The sequence below is a fragment of the Cheilinus undulatus genome, linkage group 22 (assembly GCF_018320785.1).
Source record: "Cheilinus undulatus linkage group 22, ASM1832078v1, whole genome shotgun sequence".
In the NCBI taxonomy this organism is placed as follows: domain Eukaryota; kingdom Metazoa; phylum Chordata; class Actinopteri; order Labriformes; family Labridae; genus Cheilinus; species Cheilinus undulatus.
The window spans coordinates 28826625-28843634 of NC_054886.1; the positions used below are offsets into that span (position 1 = coordinate 28826625).

Genomic DNA, 17010 nt, shown 5'->3' on the forward strand with positions numbered 1-17010 from the left:
GGATCAGTTTATTCCGTCTAAACAGTTGTTGGAAAACCGAACAGCGGACTCCAGATAAGCCTTGAAGAGTCACCGCCTATTTTTAACTTCAATAAAACTCCCAGCAACATGATTCGTCACAGCTATTGACGCAAAGCACTAATATCTTCCTGTGATTGGTTCCCTGTCCTGTCAAAGAATGTCAATCACAGTGATGAGCCAATCAGAGCCCGCGCCTGCCTCTTTGTTCCTCCCGTTTGGGCTGTGACGCAGAGGGTCATGTGTTGTTTGTGCTCTGGCCCGAGAGATGTGTACAGAGAAGGGAACGGATTGCTAACGGAGCTAGCCGGATCCTCCCGATTATAGAAACACGGCTGAACGTGGTCATGTTGCACACGGTAGGCTTCATTTCGTGAAAAAGCCCGCTTTGGATTACCTTCCTCGGTACAAAAACGGGAAGAGGGACTTGTTTTTTTGGCGGACTAACAAAGCCGGTTTGTGAGTATTGCAAATCTGAGCAGAGCGAGTGAACGTTAGCTGGCCTAGCCGGACTCGGGAGCTCGTCTCCCAAAACAAGAATGGGGTCTAGGTCCACTCGGATTAGCTTGCTAGTAAAGTGACCTTTGATTGTATTCTTTGATGGCGAATTTCACGAATTACCAGGAAGGTAAGGCAGCGATGTTGATGGTGGAGACGCAGCAGAGGGACGTGGGGACGAAATCTGCGGCCGCTGCCACCGCAAACGGGGACGGCTCGGTCGGGGAACCCCCTTCCCCGTTAATTAATATCAGCGGCGGTACAGGAGGAGGAGGAGGCGGCTCTCGTTTCCATCTACCGCCCTCCAACCACCTCCACCATCAGCACCTCAGCCACCATCAACAGCAGCACCACCACTACCAACTGGCGCCGCAGCAGCAGCATCTTTCCGGGGAAAACATCGCAGAGTCCCCGGGCAGGAAAGCCTCCTACCAGGTACACGCCGCCGAGGACCCCGCCGCTGCCGCTTCTCCTGCCGCTTGCAGCAGCAGCAGCAGCAGCGGCCATGTATACGCGGCTGTGAATGTCGCCAGTACCTCGGACGTTGTGGATGATATTCGCAAATGTGGCTATCTGAGAAAGCAAAAACATGGACATAAGCGTTTTTTCGTGCTCAGGGCGGCCAGTCACCTCGGGCCAAGCCGCCTGGAATACTACGACAGCGAGAAGAAATTCAGGAACAGCCTGCGCTCTGCTGCCGCGGCCGCCGCCAGCGGTGGAGCGGTCGCCCCTTCTCCCCCGAAAAGGGTTATTTACCTCTACCAGTGCTTCACGGTGAACAAAAGGGCGGATTCCAAAAACAAACACCTCATTGCCCTTTATACTAAGGACGAGTATTTTGCTATTGTGGCTGAAAACGAGCAGGAGCAAGAGGACTGGTATGTAGCTGTCAGTGAGTTGATGAGTGAGGGTAAAAAAGGGCACTTGGATTCAGATGATTTAGATGATGGATATGGTACTGTAACTCCTGGTACTGTTTTTAAGGAGGTGTGGCAGGTGAATGTGAAACCTAAAGGACTGGGTCAAACAAAAAACCTCACAGGTGTTTACCGGCTATGCCTCTCTACTAAAACCATACACCTCGTAAAGTTGAACTCTGAAACCCCATGTGTTAACCTTCAACTTATGAATATCAGACGTTGTGGACATTCTGAAAGCTTTTTCTTCATTGAAGTGGGCCGTTCCTCCTCTATCGGGCCTGGAGAGATATGGATGCAAGTGGATGACTCTGTTGTGGCCCAAAATATGCATGAGACCATACTGGAGACGATGAAAGCCTTGAAAGCTTTTGCAGAGTTCAGACCAAGGAGTAAGAGCCAATCATCCGGCTCTAACCCGATGCCATTTATCACAACGCGGCGCCACCTGGGCAACCTGCCACCAAGCCAGACCGGACTGCAGAGACGGTCGAGGACAGAGTCTGTTGTCGGCACGCCACCTTCAAGTAAAAGCTCTGGTGCCAGCGGCTATCGCTTTCGAACATCTAGTGAGGGCGAGGGGACGATGAACCGACCTTTCCGCTCCGCCACAGGAAGTCTGGTTCACCTTAACTCAACACGTGCCCACCATGGTCGCCAGGACGGGGCAGGGAGCAGCAGTGGAGGTGGTGTTGCTACAGGAAATGCTGGCACGAGCACAGGAAGTGGGCGCTACGTCAGAGCCATCCCTGGCACATCGTCCACCTACCACGCCCGCTCCGCCTCGCTGCCAGTCTCTCATTTCCCCTCAACCACCAGCCCAGTAAGCGTCTCCTCCAGCAGCGGCCACGGCTCAGTCTCTGACACCCTCACACGCCCTTCAAGCGCTTCAATATGTGGCTCACCATCAGATGGCGGCTTCAACTCCTCAGACGAGTACGGCTCCAGTCCTGGTGACTTCAGGTACTTCCGGGTGAGGAGTAACACACCCGACTCTTTGGGTAATACCCCACCAATCAGAGAAGAGAACTGTCTAAATGATTACATGGCCATGGGCTGGAACAGGGAGGTTTTTGGCACCAGTGGTGGCTCTGGAAACAACAGTGGAGCTGACACGCCACGGGATGAAAGCACATCAACGACAGAGGATGAGCGCTTATCTTCTTCATCATCACTAAGGAGGAGGACTCACTCATTCTCCAGACCTGCTGGCGGAGCGACTGGTGGCTCTGGGGTGGCGGTTTACCAGAAAATGACCCAGACCAACTTCTCTTTGGACGAAGGCTCGGATGTTGTGTTACCATTTGGAAGTGGGCTGCTCCGTGGTGGGCCGTCCTCATCCTCTTCCTCCCTCCGCTCTGACTACAGCTCCTGCTCTGAGCACAGCCAGCAGAGCCGTCCTTCTACGCTCTCCCGGACGGAGGCCAGCGGAGAGCGTCCTCCCCTCTCCTCTTCGTCTGCCAAGGAAGACAGCGGCTACATGCCCATGATGTGTGGCGTGGCTGCATCGCCACGGGACACACCTCCTGACTACATGCCTATGCAACCCAGTTCTTACTCCCACCCCATCTCCCACTCCCCTCAATTTCACAGTCCAGCTTTAGGCCCCCGCTCAGCTCACCACCACCCACAACTCCAGTCACAATCCTCCACGGACTCTCACGGCTACATGATGATGCTCCCAGGTGGCAGCGGCAGCTCTCCCTCCCCTGGTCAGGCCTCACCAAGCCCACACAGCATGGCAGGTGCCAGCGGGACTGAAAGCATAGCTGAAAGACCAGAAAATGGGGAGTATATGGACATGTCATACAGCAGTTGTGGGGGGCGTAAGTTCTCAAACGAAGGGTATTACACACCTGGCACACCTGAGAGCACGCCAAAGTCTTACAGCCCCTATTTCTCCCTCCCTCGCTCCTATAAGACCCCCACACGAGAGAGAGATGAGAAAGAGTACGGGGAGTATGTTCCTATGAGTTCTCCTGCCAAACCTGTCTTTTCATCAGTTGCCACACCTGAAAAAAGAAGTGGGGCGAGTAGCAGCACCTCCACTCCTTCTCACCCACCTCCGCCTTATGGAGCTCACCATACGACAGCAGCAATGACTGACAGACGTGTAGTAAGGCCTAACCGTCTCCCTTTAGGTAGGAGAAGTTTTCACGGCCCTCTACGGGTCAGTGAGCCTTCTACAGCATCTACAGGCACCTCCACCTCTGTGCCTGCCACTGTCAGTTCCTCAGAAGGGCCTTCTAGTCCTGGAGAATACATCAACATTGAATTTGGGGATCATTATCCCCTCCAGCAACAGCCCCCTGCTTATCCTCATTCAATAGAAGATGAAACACCTTCCCTGGGGTCCAGCGATCACCGCCACTCCCCTCCACAGCCCCAAACTCACCAGGACTACATGAGTGTGGAAGTGGGCGCAGATCAGCAGGACAGCGCTGGATGTCTGGGTAAAAACCAGTCCCCCAGACCCAGCCTTGTCGCCCCCTGGAACCCACCTAGCTACATCAGACCCCTGGCTAGCAATCCTGGGGCGCTGGCCTCCCCTGGAGTCCCAACTGGAGGTCACTGGAGGTCCATGGGGGATGACTACACAGACATGACTTTCAACCTAAGCAGAGGTGACAGGGCGCAGACAAGCCCCACAGCCATGCTGCAGCACCTCTGTGTCATAGAGGGACATTACGGCCACACCACCTCTGCCTCTTCCTCATCTATTTCCCCTCCTCTTCCTCCGTCGAGCCCGAGCAGGGTGTCGACACACCAACCAGAACCAAAGGTGGTCCGGGCTGACCCTCAAGGCAGGAGAAGACACAGCTCTGAGACATTCTCCTCCACCTCCTCCTCTAATTCTACTCCTTCTGGAGGTGGCCCATCATCCTCCTCCACTCACCCCTCCCAAGTCAACCCCTTAGCCTCCAATGGTTCTTACCTACAGGAGGGACAGGCCCCCAGGTGGGCCAGTTCAGCATCTTTTGACAGTGTTTGGGTGTCAGTGGAGGGTCTAGGGGACTCGACAGCCCACCACGCCCCCACGAGAGCTCTAGAGATGGGCTCAACCTCCGGGACCTCAGCCTCCTCCTCCTCGTCGGGGGTTGGAGGAGCTCGAATGTGCAGGAACATGTCTGTGGGTTACCAGAATGGCCTGAACTACATTGCCTTGGAGCTGAGGGAAGACGGGAGTAACACGGGAGCTGGTAGCAGCAACGGGAGCTCAACGGTGGCAGCAGTGGCAGCGGCGGCGGGGACAGTGCCTCTGCCGGAGAACGGAGCCTACGCCAGTATAGACTTCACCAAATCTGATGGAGTCACTACAACAACAAAGGGTGAGTAAATGTTTGTTTTTGTGTGACAGGTTGGGAAGTTTTGTTGTCTCTTTGGCTGGAAAATCGTTCCTCTAGGGATGCACGATGATGATAATAATAATGAAAAAGAAGAATTACAAAAATTATAATATCTTTACTTGTACAGTGCTTTAAATACTGGGGTTTACAAAGTGAGAGAAATGCTTGTGTAAATGAAGACCTTAAATGACCAAAGGACCAAAGGTAAAAGAACATCAAATTATCAGCAGATACTTGAGCTTAACAATTAGGGAAGTAATCAAATGACCATTTCTTTCCTAATTTTGCAGTTGCAATGCAATTTGCAGTTTCTCATCTTGTGTATTTTTCAACATACACAAGCAATAACTCAATCTATATTATAATCAACAAAACACAAGTTAGATTAAGGCCAGGCCTATATGTTAGGATGAAACTAATTAGATGATGCATTGAATCAATATGAAAGACATATTGTTATTTCCCTACTTTAATCCCAGTAGTAAATTCACTACGGCCTTGTAGGCAACCATCATGACAACATAACAAAGCTCTGCCAAACAAGTGTGGTATGAACATCACTATAATGTCAGTAACAAATCACAAACTTAAGTGCAGATTACAGAAACACTACAAACAAATCTGTGGCTTTACCACTCAGTGTTTCAAACTAGGTCTCTGAAAGAAACATTATATTTAAACATGTAGACTGAACTTTTTAACACAGTTCTGAACTTTACTTTCTGAGCTCAGTAACATCGCACATACTGAAGTTCAATAAAATAAAATATCTGCCTTTAACATGTTGAAAACATTTAGGGAAGTCCCATTTAGGGTTGATAAAGTAACCAGTAAGTGCTGCACAGTTAATCTTATTGCAATCATATCAACCTGTACATAATCACGTAAAAGGCTGCAATGTTTTTGTATTCAGTACTGCTTGAAAGGTTTAAACATGCCTGCTGAAAGGCCTTTAAGTGTACAATAGTGCCACTATTGTACTTTGTTAAAGTACCTTTACTTTTTAAAAAGGAAAAACTTGTATTTTTTTTTTTTTTTTAGAAAATTTAAAGTTATTTGAAAGCACAACTATTTAACTTACAGCTTTGTATTTCTTTTAAACTCAGAATTTTAATTCAGAAAGTTAATTCTGACTCATATTGCAAATTTGATATAAACTGTTGTATTGAAGCAGGTGATTCTTTTTATGTCATTTTCATTTAATTAAAAAAAAAATGAGGGAAGGATTTTTTGCTAACTATTTTTCTTGCCGCAAAAAACTTGGATTCTTACATATTTCAGGTTAAAGAAATATTGCACATTCTGTAAACTAAAACTGGAGTAAGTCACATTGACAGTTGTCTAAATTTTCCATTGAATTTCAGTTTATATTTACAGCCATTAACAGCTGTTTAGATCAGCCTAGATCAGTTATAAGTATTGACCCTTATCAGCCGAAAGAGTTGACCTATATCAGCTGTAAATATTTGCCTATATTGGCTGTCAAATATTAGCCCGTATCAGCTGAAAATAGCAACCCATGTCATCTTAACCCGATTTTATTTCAGTTTTAAATATCAGCATACATTGAATATAAATATCACCCTGAATCATTAGAAAAACATAGTCTTTATCAGTTGAAAATATCAGTGTGTACTGACTATCAAATGTCAGCCTAAATCAGCTTTTAAATGGCAACCCATACACCCAGTCATCTTAAAATGACTATATCAGTTTTAAATATCAGCATATATTGTATGTTAATATCACCCTGAATCAGCTGAAAAAGGCCTATAACAAATAAAGTAAATATCTGAGTATGCTGGCTGTTATTATCAGCCTTTGCCAGCTGTAAATATCAACAATATCAGCTGAAAATATTGGCATATATATTAGTTGTAAATTTTTCCTATTGGTTGTAAACATCAGTTTTTATTAGTTTCAGATATTGGCCTATATAAGCTGTGAATTTCGGCCTATAATTGTTGTAAACATCGCCTTAAATCAGCTGTAAATATTGGCCTATATTAATTGTAAACATTATTCTATATCAGCTGTAAATCTTTGCCTATATCAGTTGTAAACATAAGCCTGTAGCAACTGTAAATATTGGCGTATATTAGTTGTAAACATCAGCCTTTATCACTTGTAAATATTTGCCTACATTAGTGGTAAACATCAGCCTGTATCACCTGTAAATATTGGCCTACATTAGTAGTAAACATTAGCCTATATCAACCATAAACACTGGCCTATAATTGTTGTAAACATCAGCCTTTATTAGCTGTAAATATTGGCCTTTATTGGTTGTAAACATTAGCCTAGATCACTTGTAAATTTTGGCCTATATTGTAAACATCAGCCTATATCAGCTGTTAATATCAGCCTATGTCTGCTGTAAATATTGGCTCATTTTATTTGTAAATTTCAGCCTATATCAGCTGTTAATCTTAGACTATGTCAACTGTAAATACTGGCTCATATCAGTTGTAAACATCAGACTGTATCAGCTGTTAATCTTAGACCATAGCAGCCCTATATATTGGTTCATATTAGTTGTAAACATCAGACTTTATCAGGTGTTAATCTTTGACTTAATCAGCCCTAAATATTGAAAGTATGTATGAATCATTTTGTGGAGTTTAAGGCAGAACCAACAGACCTACATCAGCTGTAATCTTTGTCTTTATTAACCCTCTTTCCTTGAATTTTGGCATGTAGTATATGAAGTTTCTTCTTTATCAACCTAAAGCTTTGAAGCTTGTTTTAATGACTTAAGTTTCATGTGTGAAATCTATATTTAGGCATTTGTATTGGCTAAAATTAATCTGCCAGTATTGGCATTTCAGATATCGACAAGAATTCAGTATTGTGCATCCCTACTTTCTTTTGTCTTCAGCCTTTGTGTGGAAAAACATACTTCTGTGCTTTGTGCCTATGAAAATAAGCTTTCATATGTGCGTAAAGGAGAATCACTGTTGCAGATATTTTTCCTCACTGAAATCCAAAATAACCCTAAGTGCCGTGTGCTATTATTAGTCGCATTATATCAATTTGCAGCTCCTCTAGTGAATCTATTTTAGATCAGGCCTCTGTGATCTTGACAAGGCTGCGTTCAGGCGCTTCGAGCGAGCAGCCAGCCGCCGTCTTTGAAGGCATCTGTCCAGGGAGCTGAAGTCTAGTCTATAACCGAGCCGCTACAGGAAGTGGCACCAATATGCGGTTCATCTTGAGGCCTGCGTGTGTGTTTTTGTACGAGCAGACTGGGGAGACAATTAGCTCGCTGAATGAGCCGAGGTTTATCTGAGGTCAAGTGCGGACTGAATCACTCAGAAAAAAAAAAATGAGTGCCCTGACTTCCTGTCTTTGTAGTTGGTGCTGTCTGTCTGTGCCTGTCTGTGCACGTGCTGCTGTTTTCTTTGTGTCAGCATGTGTGTGCTGTGTCTACTAATGTGTGGGTGTGTGTTCAAACAGGCTTTTGTCTGCTTTGAGGCTGTCACTTGAGACACTTTTTATATCTTTGAAATAATATATTTATGTGTACAAAACAAGGAGGAGAGCAGAGGCAGCAGCAGCAGCACTTAGTATGATGGCAAAACACAGTAAACATTACAGAGCAGTGATTGGTTTTCTGTTGTAACTGAGATTTTTACAGGTGTTACTCTAACTCTGTGGTCAGGTTTAGACCAGCGTTTTGAAAGGAATTCTTCCAACTGGTATTTTAGATCAGCAAATTGTCTTCTTAGTCAATGTAAAACACAACAGAAATATGCCAGTCAGCTTCCCAGAACCTACTGTAACTTTTAAAAACAGCCCAACCCCCAAAAGCATCCAAATTTACTGTATAAAAGAGACCCCACTGGGAGGGAAGTGCTGTACTAACCAGTGGTTGGTTTTTCCCTAGTTTGTATTGTGTTCATTTTAATTTTTATCAGCATTCCCCTCCCCTTTAACCTAAACCTAACCTTTAGGGTTCTGGTGCCTAACCCTAACACTCTTTGGGTTTCCCTTAGTCGCTTACTCAATTAGATCAAACAGGTCACTCTTTTTTTTGATAGTTTTCAACCAATCAAGAGACACTTGCAACTCTACACCCCTGTCTAAACAGAGCAGGGGTGTCAAACTCAAGGCCCGGGGGCCAAATCCGGCCCGTGGTACAGTTACACTCGGCCCACCAGATCCTATCATATTCTTATTATAACTGGCCCACTGGTTTGGGGTCTGGAGATTTCCTCCAGTTTAAAATGTAATCTTAACAATGATGATCTAAAATGTCCTTCTTAAGTCATAAAAATTAGAAAAAGTAAAAATAATTAGATTAAAAGTCAGGAATGTGTTAAAAGACATTAATGTTTTCATATTCTTAATTTTGCATCTGACAGTTATGACGCAAAGTCATGGTTTTGACTTTTTATTTCATATGTTAAAATTTTCAATTCACAATTTTGACTTTTTATCTCATTTTTTGACCTTTTAGATCCTCGATTTTAAATTTTAAGTAATATTTTGATCTTTTAAACTCATGATTATGATTTTTTTTCTAACAGTTTGGCATTTATAGCTCCCTACTTTGACTTTTGTCTCATAATTTCACCTTTTAGATCCTCAATTTTAAACTTTAAGTAGTATTTTGATCGTTAAAATTGAAATTTGAAATGTCTTTCTCACGCTTTGACATTTTAAACTGATGATTTTGAATTTATCTCATATTTTAACTCTTAAGAATTATTATTTCAACTTTCTATCTCATATATTTGCCTTTTAAAAACATTATTTTGACTTTAAATGTCATGTTTTGAACCTTTTGACCTATTGAATTTGAATTTTTATCTCAGATTATGAGTCTTTAAACTTATCATTTTGACCTTTTTCAATCCCAAAACCCTTTATTATCAGTGCTAAGGTTTTTTCCCCCATAATTCTTTGCTGGTGAAAATGGGGTTGAAAGTTTTTGGTTAAATGTTGACCCTGCTCGGCCCTCAGGTGGGATGTCAATTCAGAATTTGGCCCCTGCTGTGATTGAGTTTGACAGCCATGCTATAGAGCTTTAGATCAGGCCAATAAAATTCTTTTATTATCATCACATCTGGCAGAAACTTAAGAGAAGTGTGTCAAAAGGGCAATGCATTGTGATAGAGTGTTTTTGAAGTGTATTACCATTGTCATTAGTATACTGTAAACGGTATACTTCTCATAAGATTTCCTGCCATCCTCTTCAAATTTCCTGTCTTCCTCTTCTGTGTTGTAGCTTTGGGCCATGTTGATGACTTCCTCTACAACAGGATATGTAGTTTTGTTTTATGAATGAAAAGCCTTTGTTGTTTGATGTCAGCATTGGCCAGAATATGTAAGAGAAAGTTGACATCAAACTTCTCTTATAGTTGTATTTAAAGGCCATTATAGATTGAGACAAGGTCATTAGACAGTGATAAAAACTACTGTTGTGTTTGCTGTATGAGTTACATACAAGGCAGACAAGCAGTTAAGTGGACCCTCTTGTTTAAGCTGTAAAGGATCCCAGGATGCTTTACAAGCAGCATAAACCACTTTTAACTGCTTTTCTCCACCACTCTTTAAAATGCATCTATGAAACCAACACATTGGTTTGCTGTCTTTTTTATGAACTCAGCACAAGAAGTAAGAAAATTTGGGGTTGGTAGATCATTTATGTGTTGTTACAGTGCTTCTTGGCATAAATCTGTTGGAAAGCCTGTTTATTTCCCTTTTAAATGATGCCACATTTGTAAAAAAAACATGTATTTGTGGGATGAGCAGCAGAGCTGAGCATCTGGGTTGTGCCTAGGGCTGAACGATTTGAGAAAAAAATCTAATTGCGATTTTTTTTCCCCAATATTGCAATTTATTCCGCGATTATTTTTAGGTTCCTCATTTTGTATATTACTCAACAAACATAAGCATTAAATTATTCTATATTATAACAAACACAATATTAGATTAAACCAGGGAAAAAAGATTTGAAAAAAATAATCTAATAGGGATTTTGGCTAATAGAGCAAATCTGATATTGATTGCTATACTGAAAGGATACCTTTTTTTTTAATGTTATTCTCATTTACATGAAGAAAATCAAGTGTACGAACAGGAAAATGGATTTTAGTAAACTATTGTGAATAAAAGACACTCACATGTATGCATAATGAGAGCATGAAATCTCTGCTGCAATAAAGCTGTATCAAATTGGTATTTTGACACATTTCAGGTTAATTTTTTTTTTTTTTTGCACTGTCTGCAAGTTGAAAATTGCAGCAGGTCATATTGTGATTTGATCTTATTTGCGATTAATTGCTCAGCCCTAGTTGTGCCCATGAAAAACTGGCCAAATCTCCCAGTGCCAACAGCTCATTCTACAATTGACTCTTGTTTAGTGGATTGGATGATTGAAGCCTGCCCCGGGTTTTCTGGGTAGAGAGCCTACAGTCCTAGACAGTCAACAGTTCCTAAGTGCTGACAGGGTCAGGAATCGGTCTTCTTAGGGATGTCGCTGCCTGTCCCTGACACCCCCTGCCATATGGAACTCGGTCTTTAGTTTGCTGACGGTACTAGGGCTCACTCCAAATAACGAAGGATCTTGGTTACCAGCTTGAAGTTGCTCTATTGCACTCCCTAGTGCCTTATCAAGATCAGTCAAACGTGGCGATTCTTGGGCTGACCACTGTAGCAAGCAGTGTTAATTTTAGCAGCTATTTTTAATTTTAGTCTTGGTTTTAGTCTTTAAATAAAATGCATTTTAGTTTTAGTCACATTTTAGTCATGTCTGTTTTTTTTTAGTTTTAGTCTAGTTTTAGTCACCGAAAACTCAAAACATTTTGGTGTAGTTTTAGTCCATAAAAAGTCGTCACATTTTAGTCTTTACTTTTAGTCCAAGCATTTATTTTCTTGCCTAAATCTGGTACCAAGTCATGGTAGTTTGTTCTCTCAAGATTTGGCTAATTTTTCATGGGCGCAACCCACATACTCAGCTCTGCTGCTCATCCCACAAATGCTTGTTCCTTACAATTGTGGCTCCATTTAAAGGGAAATAAACAGGCTTTCCAACAGAAAAATATGTATTCCCAAGAATCTTTGTAACAACAGAGAAATAATCAACTAAAGACAGATTTTCTGACTTTTTGTGCTAGGTTGATGTATCTTGTAGTGTCCTGTGTCTGGGGTTGCTTACTTGCTGTTTGGAAAATGCTCTTATTTCAAAAGAAACAAAACGAGGACAGATGTTTGATGTCTTGCAGAGCACATGTTTTGGTGGAGTTGAGAGTTGACCTGTTTCGATGTGAGTTGTCTCATTTGAATGTCTATAACTGATGAATTTTGCCAGCACAGCAGTTTCCACATGCAGAGAGAAAGAGAGGCAAAGCAGGAGGCAAGTTGAGCAAGTTGATGATGTGATTTTAAGTATGGTGGGCCTGCATAGTAATTTGTATGCAGTGTATGTTTGATAAAAGTTTGATTAAGTATGTGGTTTTGGGCACAGTTTTGATCTGGGTATGTGGAAAGAGAAGGCTTTAAAATAGAGAGAAATTCATTGCCTATTGATTCAAGCATCTACCAGAAGGTAAGCTCTTGTTGTACAGCAGGTGTTTATGTTGTTATAGTAGCAGCAGCACAGCGCTAAGCCCCATCATAATATGTGTGAGGGGTTCAGTTCTGAGGGTAGGTCTGTCTTCAGATGCTGTGTGGGGATCCAGAGGATGTTTTGACTTCCTCTTTGATCACCTCCTCTCCTCTTTCAGCCTCTCTTCCTCCTCTTTGCCTCTCCTCTTCATCCTCGCCTTCTCTTTCTCCCTTTTTCACTCCGTGTGCAGGAGCATGAGTCAGGATTGTCTGTGAGCAGCGACTGACTCATTTGTTTATCGCATCACAGATGAAAGTGTTTGTGTACAGCAGAGCTACAGCGCTAAATGTGTGTCGCTAGCCCAGGAGATGAACCAGCATTCAGAGCATTCATTGTTTGGGTTTGTTTGCGGGTACTTGAGTTGTTTTGTGTGTTTTAGACATTTACAAATGTTCAAAAAAGGTCAGAAATGGTCAAACATGGCAGCCTGTTCAGCCTTAAGTTCAGCGTCTGTGTTGGTGTGTTTACAGTTGATGCTCTGCAGAGAGGCAGGTAGGTGTGTGTTGGAGTCTGCGTGTACGAGCTGAGTCATGGCAGGCAGCCCTTTGATGTGGCGCTGTAATTGCGGCGGCGGCGTGTCAAGGCACACAGCGGGGCCGGGAGGAAACGCATCATCATCACTCAGGAATGTACTTCCTCTCAGCTGCAGTGTGGAGCTGATACAGAAACACCTGGATCCATGATCCACAGAAGGGGGGGTTTGTCCAGCTGTCAGGGAAATTTAGTAATAAATATTAAATCAAAGATGAATCAGGTGTTCACATCAGTGTTTAGTTAAACCTTCAGGTGTAGAAAAACTAAATCAGCCTTTAAACAGGCTCCTTGACCTTGTTAGCCACCTCGATGTGGGCTGCTCCTCATTCTTAAAGTGTTTATCAAGTTTGGTTCATGTTTGTCCATCTGTCTCCAATGAATGGTAATTTTAATGTAACTAGAAGCCACACAGCAGCTGCACCCCGGTTACTAGAGTGGTATGGACTTCTTTTGATTTAATTGCAATAATGTGTGGAAAGAAGGTGTGTGGGTATAAAAGTGTACCAACATTATGATGTGTAGGACCCACCCTACCCCAGGACCCACCACCACTTCCTTATGGACAAGTCCTGACCCAGATTTCTGAAAATTTTCAATCAAAACCAAATGTTTTTAACAAAAAAGTAAGCAGTGTGGACTTGAGATGGAACAAAAGATGCAATGGAACAAAGAGATGGAGACACCTCCTTCAAAATAAAAGCACATAATAGACTTTCTGCCATATTTTGTTTTTAGTGAAACATCCGTGACCCACTGAAAGTCCACCACTACCCACTAGCTTATCAGTTTTGGATGTTATGTCAGGACAGGATGAAGATCATTAATTTTATTGATGTTGGTACCCTTATCAATACTCCTTATCCTTATCTACATAGATTCTTTTCTGTTGTTTTCAGGAAGACAACAGGACAGACGTGGAAAAGCAGAGTAAAGCTTTGTTCAGCAATTTTAAAAAAGTCGTAATTCCATCTGTTTGATCCATTTTACATCACTAAAATAACGTAAACAATTTGCGAAAATAATCTAATTGCATTTTTTTTCCCACAGTATTGTGATTGCGATTTAATATGCAATTATTCTTAGGTCAATTGATTTATTTTTCGACAAATTCAAGCAATAAATAATTCCATAAATAAGACCGTGTATTGAAAACAATGAAATTATTTCAGAAGCAATTAATTCATAATAGTAGGAATCTGAATATGCAACAAGCTTTAAGCTATAAAGGAGGCAGCTGGAGTGGAGGAGGTGAGGCTGGCTACCAGCTTTTCTCAGCTGGGGTATGACTATCGTGAAGTAACGCTAAGCTTCATCAGTTTTAGATTGAATGAGGTAACTATTTTTGCTCATATTGCAAATGTGATATTTGCTTTGTTTAAGGGCATCATCGTTTTTATGTCACTCGTTTTGTTTAAGAAAAACATACATAATACACGAAAAGGAATTTTTGTAAACCATTGCCAAAAATGACACCTGAATGTTTGCATAATGTGCATAAAATCTCTGCTACTGCAAAAAAGTATTTATTAATCTGCTATTTTGACACATTTCAACTTAAAGAAATAGTGCAATTTCTACGATTTGTAAATTGCAGCCGGCCAAATTGCAATTTAATCTTAATTGCAATTAATTGCCCAGCCCTAGACTGTACAGCTAACCTGACATGTCAGACTGTTTCATGTATGCATTTCATGGATAGGTACACCTTGCTAGTACCGGGCTGGACTCCCTTTTACCCTCAGAACTGTCTCAATTCTTTATAGTGTACTTTCAACAAGGTGTTGGAAACATTCCTCAGAGGCTTTGGTCCATGTTGACGTGATAGCATCATGCAGTTGCTGCAGATTTGTCAGCTGTTCATCCGCAACATGAATCTCCCATTCCACTACATCCCAAAGATGCTCTATTGCACTGGTTCCCAACCTGGGGTTCAGGCACACCTGGGGGGACGCAGGACCCTGTCTGCTCTGACGTTGTCAAAATTAAATGTATTTATTGAAAAAAAAAAAAAAAAACATGATTTAATACAAAATGTATGACAAACCTAAAGATGAAAAACGGAAAAAATCCATTAATTTAAAAGCAAAAAAGTCAAAGTTTTGGAGGGGGAAAATGAGAAAATAAATTTTTGGGGATTATAAAGTCGAACATATACAAGAAAGCAAACTCAAAAATTCCAAATTTAAAAAGTCTTACATTTTGACATGGAAGCTCAAATATTTCAAGGTTTTAAAAATCATTAATTTAGAACAGTGTAATGTCAAAAATTTCAAGAATAATTTTTGAAAATACAAGAAACAAAACTGAAAACTGGTTGGATTTTTGACTTTTGAACTTTCTAATCTCAAAAATGAAAAGTTTTGGTTTATATACTTTTACAACTTTTAAAGAATTTTTTTCCTCCTAAATGAATGTCTTAAACCCAACAATTAGTTTAAAAAGTATTTTTATTTAAAAAACAGCTCCTCTTTGTCATTGTTCTTTTCCAGAGTGGCTGTAATTTACTGTTTTAATCAGAGCTGGAGAAGATTAGATTACACTATGGCTGGCTGCAACTCTCAAATTGCAGAAGCTGCAATTGCAATGACCTGAAATTTATGGAGGACCAAACCTGCCAAAATGAAAAATAAATAAATAAATAAAAATAAAACTAAAACCAAAAATAAAAAAAATAAAATTCAAAAATTACTTTAAAAAAATAAATATGAATGGAAATAAATACAAAAATAGAAAAATATATACATGAATAAATAAATAAAAGTAAAGATAAACACAAAAATAAAAAATAAGACTCAAAAACTAAATATAAATAAATAAATAAAAGTGGAAATAAATACAAAAATAAATATATAAATAGAATTAAATATCAATAAATATAATATAATATAATAAATAATATAATATAATAAATATAAATAAATATCAAATCCCAGGAGATTAGCAGTTTCTTGGCATGCCACGCCACCACGACTTTCTTCCCTGTTCTGATGCTCAGTTTGAACTTGAGGAAGTAGTCTTCACCACGTCTACATGCCTAAGTGCACTGAGTTGCCGCTATGTGATTGGCTGATTAACCATTTGTGTTAACAAGCAATTGAACAGGTGTACCTTATGAAGTGGCCAGTGAGAATGTTTCACTTTGAGTCTCTTTTGTCTCATCAAGACTGTATTTATGATTTGAGCTTTGGATTTCAGAGGATTATTTAGTTGCTTTGGGCTATCTCAACAATATAGCAGCCTGATTTTTTTCTGAATGGTAGCAGAATGTACTTAATTTGTTTTTCTCTTTAGAGGAAGGATGACTCTTCTGACTGGGTGAGTTTTGAAAAGCAGAAGTTTGATTATTGTATGATATGCTGTCCTTATTTTGGAGGGGTTAAACACGCTTTAAATGGTTATAATAAGCAACTCAGTGACTTTTTTTGCAACTTTTTGCCCATCATATGTACATTTTTAGACCCTAGGTCTTCACAATTCAAGTACAAATACTGAAAAATATCTTTTATGTCATCCTTAAACCAAGAGAAAGATAAACCTCTGTCATCTATGCTAAGAACTTTTTAAGTTTTTCTTTCTAAGTAATCGAGACAGAAAAGAATGAATGCTCCTCTAACATGGTGGTTATTGTGATACAGCCCCAGTGGATTAAAGGGTGAAGACGGGGGATTATGGGTAAGAGCCCACCCCTGGTGTCGTGTGGTCAGGTGGATATAAGATGTCAAAAGGGTTAAAGCGGGGTCAGCAGAGGAAGTCGTGGTCTTACACAGCCTGGAGATGAGTGTTTTAGATGTAAGTGACAGCGGTGGGAACATGCCCTTTCCCCCCCCTCTCTCGCCCCCTCCCCTCATTGGGACAGGGGGAGGAGATAGAGGGAAATAAGGGTTAGGCAGAGTGTGAGAGAAGAAGGTACAAGGCTGCCCTTTCCTCCCTCGTTCCCACCTCCACGGTCTATATTTACAGCTCTATTTCAAGACTGACATGAATTTATGGTCGTAACAGGACCCCCCCTCCTCTTCCTGCATGCGGACCCTCTCTCTTAAATAGCCAGATACATGTATATACCCACAGATGTTAGAATTATCAACCA

At 41.4% G+C, this 17010-nt stretch overlaps 1 protein-coding gene across 1 annotated transcript in view; it reads left to right on the plus strand.

The window, feature by feature from the left end:
- Positions 1–308: 308 nt before the first annotated feature.
- The window catches only part of LOC121504557 (insulin receptor substrate 2-B), a 31331-nt gene continuing 14629 nt past the window's right edge, over positions 309–17010 (plus strand). Inside the window, exon 1 of the mRNA XM_041779441.1 lies at positions 309–4762. Coding sequence (XP_041635375.1) covers positions 619–4762 — 4144 coding nt within the window. The 5' untranslated portion in view covers positions 309–618. The remainder of the gene's footprint in view (positions 4763–17010) is intronic.